This window comes from Oratosquilla oratoria, chromosome 4 (assembly GCF_046742065.1).
Source record: "Oratosquilla oratoria isolate Oo_2021 chromosome 4, ASM4674206v1, whole genome shotgun sequence".
NCBI lineage: Eukaryota > Metazoa > Arthropoda > Malacostraca > Stomatopoda > Squillidae > Oratosquilla > Oratosquilla oratoria.
The window spans coordinates 11,338,148-11,347,627 of record NC_134780.1 but is presented as its reverse complement, the minus strand read 5'-3'; the positions used below and the strand labels follow the sequence as shown (position 1 = coordinate 11,347,627).

At 36.8% G+C, this 9,480-nt stretch overlaps 1 protein-coding gene across 1 annotated transcript; it reads left to right on the top strand.

The window, feature by feature from the left end:
- The first annotated feature begins 1,035 nt into the window (after positions 1 to 1,035).
- Positions 1,036 to 1,422, top strand: LOC143024391 (uncharacterized). Its single transcript, XM_076183189.1, has one exon. It carries the CDS (start codon positions 1,036 to 1,038, stop codon positions 1,420 to 1,422), a length of 387 nt encoding a protein of 128 aa, XP_076039304.1.
- Positions 1,423 to 9,480: the final 8,058 nt, after the last annotated feature.

Below are 9,480 nucleotides of genomic sequence, written 5' to 3'. Positions count from 1 at the left end.
TGAGATATACAAATATGGAGGACAACATACCATCTACTACCTGACATGGATTCGCAACATGGCGTGGAAAACAAAGAAGATATCCATAGAATGGGGATCTACAGTGATATATCCAGTTCATAAGAAAAAAAAAAAGTACAAATTGCAACAACTACCGAGCAATCTCTCTGCTACCACATGCCGGTAAGATATACAAGATGATCCTTGAGTGGAGACTGAGAATATATGCAGAGGAGACACTTCGCGAAGCACAACATGGTTTCCTCCCCAATCGAGGAACGGCAGACCTCAGTTTTGTCTTGAAGATCCTGCTGGAAAAGTCATGGTAATTCAACTATCCAAGACATCTAGCCTTCTTGGACCTGAAGAAGGCCTTCGACCGAGTGCCAAGGAAAGAGCTGTGGAAGGCACTTCGACACGTCAATCATGGGATTCCGCGAACACTGAGAAGAGCAATTTGCAGCCTATATGAATCGAACAAGACAACTGTACGACCCATCGGAGACAAAACTGTCTGGTTCAACGCTGGATCAAGAATGAGACAAGGATCAGTCATCTCTCCCCTTCTCTTCATACTCCTGATGGACCATGTCATCAAGAGTGTGGAGAATATGGAACTCACCAAGGGACCGGGGGAGGCGGATAAGTTCGCCTACGCCGACGATGTTGGAATCGTAGAGGCTGCTTCGGAGTCGCTTGCGGTAACGGTTGAACTATGGAACAAAGTTCTGCAAGACAATGATTTAAACTCAATCTACGGAAGAAGGAAGTAATGGTAGTCTCCCGACAAAACGAACCCCTTCAGGTGGAAGTTGACGGGAACACCTTGAAGCAGACGACGGCATACAAATACTTGGAAGCTATTTGTGATGACAAAGGAACCCACGAACGAGCAATACTAGACAGAATTCAGAAGTATGTGGCAAATGTCAACTTCTTGTACCCCCTGTTGAAGGACAAGTACATACTGGTAAAAGTCAAGACGACAATTTATAAGACCATCCTCCGGCCCATACCAACCTATGGATGTTGACGATGAAAACGACATCCCGAGTGCAGGTAGCGGAGGTGCGAGTCCTGCGTATGATTTGTGGAGTCGCAAGAAAGGACAGACTAAGAAATGAGACCATCAGGAGAGAACTGGATGTGGAAAGCATATTCAATTACGTTGCAAGGACCCAGTTGCGGTGGTATGGACATGTGGGGAGGATGGAGGAAGATAGGACGCCGAGGAGGTGGTACCACTGGGTGCCCAACTCAGGACGTCCCCAGGGAAGATCGAGGAAGAGATGGGGCCAAAACGTTGACGAAGCCCTCAGGGAACGGGGAACATCGCTCGACGACGTCCGTGCACCGGAGACGTTCCTTGACCGAGAGAACTGGAGGAGGCTGGTCGCCGACGGGAGATGGGTGAGAAAGTGAGGAGGGCAGCTCGAATAGACGCGAAAGACGATCCCACTTGCGTTTTTCTTTTGTTTCTCTCTCTCTCTCTCTCTCTCTCTCACTCTCTCTTGAAAAACAAACTAACAATACAACAACGAGATACGTTGGTGGTGAAACACAAATTGCTGTAGCTAGACGTTCTTCCTCAGGGTAATCTTGGAAGGTTCTGACCATCACATGGGAATACAGTTAACTACCATTGCGCTCGTTTTCAGCTACTCATGGAATCATCCCATAGAAATATTTTTCACCATCATCATTATTTCTTCCAAAATTGTAGTTATGTTTTTGGTCTTGTCTGTTTTTTTTTCAGCAAACTTACTAAAAAGATAAATATGAAAGGATTTTTTTGCTCTTGTGGAGTATGGGCCCAGGAAACCATTAGATTTTGAATATCCGGAAAGAAGCGCTGGTTATCGTCTCTGGTCCCTCTCCAGGGCCAGCGGTTCGGATTTTGGGGCCAGCGGTTCGGATTTTATTGATTATTTCTAAATTGACAGCAGTTACCATGACAACATGATAGGTGTTAGTAAGAATAATATAAGAAGAAGGTCCTACAATGCCAATGACATGCTCAGGTGATTTGTTAACCCCATGTCATCCAAACTTAATCGAGGCCCCTCGTGACGCAATGGCCATTGCACGTGAGCCAAGTGTGACGTCACGGGGATCCTGAGGAGACTCGGACTGATAGCGAGGAGCCTGGCGGAGGAGAAGGTTTGGTCGATCTCCGGGAGACAGGTGGCGAAGGAACCTGGAGGAGGGTTTGGTCGATCTCCGGGAGACGGGTGGCGAGGAACCTGGTGGAGGGTTTGGTCGATCTCCGGGAGACGGGTGGCGAGGAACCTGGAAGAGTGTTTGGTCGATCTCCGGGAGACGGGTGGCGAAGGAATAGGAGAAACTGACGACGATGCTGCCTTGGCTACTTCTATTCATCATCATCATCGTCATCATCATCGTCATCATCATCAGTCTCTCTCACTGACAACATTAATTCAACCTTACCTAATCATGTGGGAATAACACACACGCACGCACGCACGGACGCACGTACGCACGCACGCACGGACGCACGTACGCACGCACGCATGCACTCACGGACACACGAAAAGATAGCTTTTAAAGAAGTAGTACAACAACAGATGCAGGAAAATGCAAAGGACAGTTATTCAAGTAATCAAAGAAAAAGCAAATTGGGTAAGAGATACAGTGGATGGAAAAAAGTGTATTGTAGTGTACTGACTAAAGGAAAAACATGGTTTGGTTAGGTACTTGAGGGAAAAAGAAGAAAAAGAAATAACAAAAATAATTCTAAAAGAAATACAAGGCGATGACCATGAATTAGAAAAAGAAATAGAGCAAGTATATAGAATGAAAGAAAGAAATCGACCCCTAAAGATAAAACTATGACCACAAAGGGTAGCAGAAGACATACTGGAAAAATCATGTAAGTTAGCAAAAAGTGAACATTACAACAATATATGGATAAAAACAGAAATATATGACGAGAAAAGAAAAAGAGAGGAGTTAAAAACAAGGAAACCGAAAGCAAGAAGTTCTATTGGAGAGTCTTAGACATGAGGCTTAGAAAATGGTATACCAAGGCAAGTGAAACGAAAGAAAAAGAAAACTGGATGGAGAAGAAAGAAAAAATAACAAAAGTGGCCTATACTAATATAAACGAATTAATATCAGAATTGAGTGAACTAAATGATTACCTGCCAGAAGAAAAACCAAACATAACGATAATTGTGGAGACGAAATTAGGGGGTCCATTACCACCAAATACTGTTGGACATGGGTTATATCATTATTGGATTAAAAACAGGAACGAGAAAGAGGGCGGAGGAATCATGTTTTTGGCAAAGAAAAACTTAAATATGACGTAGGATAGAGAGGGTAAAAATAGAGTGGAAATGATCATGATAAAAGTTGAAGACAGCGACATTAAAGTAGAAAGATAATGATGATTTATGTATCCCCTAAAAACGGGCTCTTAGAAAGAGAGTATGCAAAAATGTTAGAAGATACAGTGCATTCATTGAAAGAGATGCTGAAGGATGGAGGCAACCTGGTAGTTATGGGAGCTTTAACTGCAAGGAAATCTGTTGGGAGGAGATAACAGTGAAAGGCGGAGAGGGTCTATGGGGAAATGCATTACTTGAGACAAATATAGAATATACAATGATACAATGGGTAAAGGAAAATACCAAATATAGAAGTAATGAAGAACTGTCGAGACTAGATTTGATGTTTACAAAAGAGCCTGAAATTATGGATAAAATTTAATACAAGACATCATTTTGAAAGAGTGGCCACGTACAGTGGTTGAACTAAAGGAGGAAATATATATAGAGAGAAATGAGAAATACAGAAAAGGAAAAACTGATGTACAACAAAACGAACTTTGGGAAACTTAAGGAATTCTTTGAAAATGCAAATTGGAAGAACTTTTTCAAAGAAGAGACATAAGTGGAAGAGAAATGAATGATTTTGGTGGAAAATTATATTGAAGGAATGAATAAATAGTTATCAAGACAGAAACAGGGAAATGTGTAAATTAAGTGCTGGTTCAGCAGAAGATGCAGTGAGGAAAAAGATAGAAGAGATAAAGCTTGAAAAAGATAAAAAAAAAAGACAAAAACATTCTGGAACATGAACGAAGTTTAGGTAAACATCTCAAAAGAATTTCTATGATTGTGTTAATACTTTTACAAAATATTACAGCTCAATTTCGCTTCTTCTTTATACAGAATAAAATAGATAATTGTCGGAGAATCTTACAATTTCCTAAGATCAATATAGGTGACTTTTACCTGTTTAGGCGAAGAAATGGTTAAAAAAATACTAGTCACACCAATAAGGCCTAAACTGGAGTATGCTGCGACACTATGGTCACACTGTACCAAAAAGAATATATAGAAAATTAAACAAGTTCAGAGAGCAGCCACGAAAATGGCCCCAACACTTCCAAACCTGTCATATGATGAGAGACTGGCTAAATTGAAATGACCAACTATGAAACAAAAAAGAGAAAGAGGCGACCTGCTGACCATTTACAGAATAATGAAAGGCACAGAAGTCCTTGATAGAGAGGACTTACTAAATTGGGATAAGAGAAATACAAGGGGACATGATAAGAAACTCAAAAAGGATAGTTATAGAAGAGACCTAAAAAAAATCCACACAGAGTGGTGGATATCTGGAACAAACTGGATAAAACAATAGTGTGTGCAAAAACTACACACGAATTTAAGAGCAAACTAGACACTGCAAGATACAGAGACGGGACATCATGAGCATAGCTCCCCTTCCTGTAAGATACAATTAGGTAAATACAACTAGGTAATACACACACACAGTCACATACATATACACATACACACATACACACACCATACTCTTATGAACACGGCACGAGGCTAGTTACAAAGAACCCAACCACAAATGATAAGTAAACATGACAGAAATGCAGGCAACCAAATACGATGTGGCCATTTTGTGACCTAAAGTGTCCAGGCTAGGTCACTGTGACGTCAGTGATCCGAGAGGTGAGAGAGAGCCATCCCGTGACCAGTGCCGTGCTTGACCTTTCACACAGACGAGACTAAATTAGCCAGTTCACTCTCTGTACCTTTGTGTATTGCAGACCTGGTTCGTGACAGTTAACCCGTTCATTGCTCTCGATCCCCCTAAAGAAGAAGAAGAAGAAAAAAAAAATCTGTGAAGTCCAAAAATATTAGGTGTATCTGTTATAACATTTTCACTGGTTGGATGGACCGCACTATACGTTACATTTGTTCAGCTTAATGTCTAAAGTAATTACTAGAAAAAATACTGAAATATTAAAAAGAAAATATCTACTTGATTCACGACACTATTCTATAAATTTAGTATTACAGATTGAAACTCATGGTGCCCTAGCTTTTTAAACTCTCGTGTAATTTTTTCCTAAGGGTTAGATAATATACTTTTCAATAATCGACTGATTAAAAAATAAATAACATACAATTCAACAAATATCCAATAAAGATGGTATTCGCATTTGGAATACCCAAGTCAGAAATACTCGTAAGTCTATATCCAAGTGATCTCGGTCATAAAAATGCTTAAAATTGAAATTAACTCAAAATCATACAGCTCTAGTCAATTACAAAAATGACTTGCCATTTACTCTAATAGACATATGGCATCATTCAACTCTTCATATTCATGGGACACTTGAGTATAGGTTTAATTTGCATTTTCATACACTGCTCCGTTCTCTCTGTTGTCTGTGCCTGAAGGAAGCGGATTCTCCTAACTGTTCTAATCCGGGGCCAATCGATGCGGCACAATCTGACTCAGTCTGACTCAACGAACATTGTCGTATCAGAGTAAGAGAAAGATCATTATACGCAACAATATCTAACAAACGCAAGTTTAACTTTTTCTTTTGAATATGAAGTTAAATGATTAAAAGAAATCGACTAGAATATAAGTGAATTATCTAAGAGAGCGAGTAACCCTCTTGGAACTTGTGACACCAATGAAATGTGGCTGGCAAGAGAAAGTAATGACCCTTATGCAGTACAGTTTTTTATTTATATATTTATATATTTATCGGCTTACCTATTAGTTAATTGATAAATTCATTAAATAACTAATTCATTACTTATAAAATACTTCTTTCCTCGCTTAATTTGATTATTCATTTCATTATTTATTTATCTATTTATGTATTTATCTATTTGATAATTCGTATATTCACTTATTCGCTTGTTCGTTTATTTATTTATTCATTTATTCATTTATTCATTTATTCATTTATTCATTTATTCATTTATTCATTTATTCATTTATTCATTTATTTATTTATTTATTCATTTATTCATTTATTCATTTATTCATTTATTCATTTATTCATTTATTCATTTATTCATTTATTCATTTATTCATTTATTCATTTATTCATTTATTCATTTATTCATTTATTCATTTATTCATTTATTCGTTTATTCGTTTATTCGTTTATTCGTTTATTCATTTATTCATTTATTCATTTATTCATTTATTCATTTATTCATTTATTCATTTATTCATTTATTCATTTATTCATTTATTCATTTATTCATTTATTCATTTATTCATTTATTCATTTATTCATTTATTCATTTATTCATTTATTCATTTTTTTTATTCATTTATTCATTTATTCGCTTATTTATTTATTCGGTTATTCATTTATTAATTTATTCATTATTCTTTTATCTATTTAGTCATTTATTCTTTTATTCATTTATTCATTTATTCGTTTATTCATTAATTCATTTATTTTTTTGTTCATTAATCGCTTTATGTATTCAATGATTTGTTTATTCATTTTAACACACACACACACACACACACACACACACACAATATATATATTTATATTTATATATATATATATATATATATATATATATATATATATATATAGACTTATTTGTTTATTTATTAATTCACTTATATAATTAATTGAATTATTAGTTGATTAGATAATTAATTAATTGATTAATTAAGTAATTGATTGTTTACTTAATAGATTTTTATTTATCTATTTATTTATCTATTTATATATTTATTTATTTTACTTTTTTTTTCTTTGTTTATACAAGCCATACATTACCTGCTGAGTTGGTTGAAAAGGAAAGCTTGTGAAGCAGTTCGAGAAAACAGAATAGGAAAATGTCCTCTCTCATTAAAGAAATTTGAAAAACGAGAGCGAGGCTATTTCGACAATTAGAGGGTGCTATATTGTGTGTGAAGCGGAATGACAGGCCTGTTGTATCTGTTGTTTGTAACCATTATGACGTGAATAAAAAATCAGACAAAAGACCAGCACTTGAAGAGAGGGCAACAATTTTTGTCTCTTAATTCTCAGCCACATCTCGTAAAGAAAGCACAGTTAGCTAACGAGAAGCATTAGCGCAACAGTGTTACCACCTTACAAATCACGACCACGCTTGAAGAAGTGTTTCGGAACATATTTTCCTTAAATGAACATGATATGGTTTTAGATTCCAGCAACATTGTTTATCATTGGTTGTATCGCACTTTCATATTAGGAGAAAACTTGTACGTGCAGTGATATAAAGGTTGAAAGAGTAAGGAGGTACGTAGAGTCTTAGACACAATCAGCTAAAGCAATAGGATATGACTAAGCCAATCATTCTCACAAGGCTGCATTCAACGCACGAAGACCACACAACTAAAGTGCCCCAAATTCAGAGGTTACATAAAGGACACAGTAAAGCCAACGACAAATAGGCTCCATTCTAAGACACACGTCAAAAAGGGATATAATGGGATAGTGTTGCCAGTCGAACGATTTTCAAAGGTTATAGAAATGAGTCTGAGGGAAGAAAGAAACATGGCTGCTTGAGAAGATTGATGGATGTGCTAAACGAGTATGTGAGTGGACCGGGCGGGTTGGAGGACACGGGGGAGATGGTCCAGGATGAAAGTGGGTGGGTTTTGTTAGGATTGCATGAGTTTGTACTTATATGTGTGACTGTTTAATATTTATTTTACTGTACTGTATTTTTAGTGCTTCTGAGGATGTCTGTACCCCTCCACCTCATGGTTTGCGCGAACAGGAGTAAAGATGAAAATTATTTATTTATACAAATCAATTTGGCTCTTATGTTTTCGTAACATTATCATGTAGCTACAGCCTTATAAATGCATGTATATATATATATATATATATATATATATATATACATATAAATATATATATATATATATATATGTATATGTATATATAAATATATATATATATATATATATATATTCTATATGATTTAGGGGTAACATGAAGTTGACGTACATCAACAATTTATATGAAAATAAATCTATACAATAGAAAACAACATACTTAAGATGTTATCAGTATGAGCTTATAATCTGAGGGACAAAGAATGTACATCACAGGGGCTTGGGTCAGCCTTTAAATGGTTAATCCTATTAATCCAATAACACAGTCTACGGAATTCGTTCCGCCTGAGGTCAGTTAACTGTGTTCAACGTAGGTACAGCTTCGATACAGAAGAAGGCCTTGATCGATCGAAACCGCATTTTGTTTCAAGTTTTCGTGCTAGCAAGAACAAGTTCTGTCTTATCTCTAGGTTGAAAGAAGTGGGCTCCTCTAAGGAACTCAGTTATTTCTGGTACATTTGGTATTTATTTATATATTTTTTTTACCTAGCGGTAGATTTGTATCAAATTCGAGAAAGCACCGTTAGAAGAAAAGTTGATGCAACCTATCCATTCTATTTCTTTCGTCACTATTTCCTCTTCCTTTGTTGTTGTTTTTTATTGTCATATTATTTTTGTTTTATTGACTCTTTATATTTCCCTTTTCCGAACATGTTCCCCCACATTCTCTATCGTCTCCACTACATTCTCCTTACACTTCTTTTCTCCCTTGCTTCCTTCCTTTACTCTCTATACTGTTGTAATCTCTCTTCAACAACCCTACCCAGTCCACGTTCTTCCTACAAAACAACCACCCCTCCTAAGCTTTCCTCCACCTCCCATATTCTTCGCATATTTTCTTTTTCCACCTTTTTCCTATTCTTCATCACTCCAAACTCGCCTCCCCTCCTTCCTTCCTCCTCCAATACTTCCAAAGATCGCCATCACCTACAATTCCTACTTCTCGTTTCTCCACCGTATTCAATATATTCTTTACCTCCCTTATTATCTCCAAAACCTCTCCCTCCTCCATATGCACCTCACTAATCTCCCTCTTTTAATTTCCTCAGCAACCGGTCATGGCAAGAGCTGAAGAAATCGTCTAAAGTCTGCATAAAATATATGTAAAGCTCATCGTAAAGAAAGTACTTACTGAGATTGGCCTACGGTAAGAGGTCTTCCTATATGTAAATAGAATCCTTTAGCGTAGACCATGATATAACATATGGAAGTGTCATCAGAGTAAAGAGGACTTCCTCATCTTCTAAATATTCCTCTTCCACTTTTTATCCTCCACTTCTACTTCTCGCTCTTTCC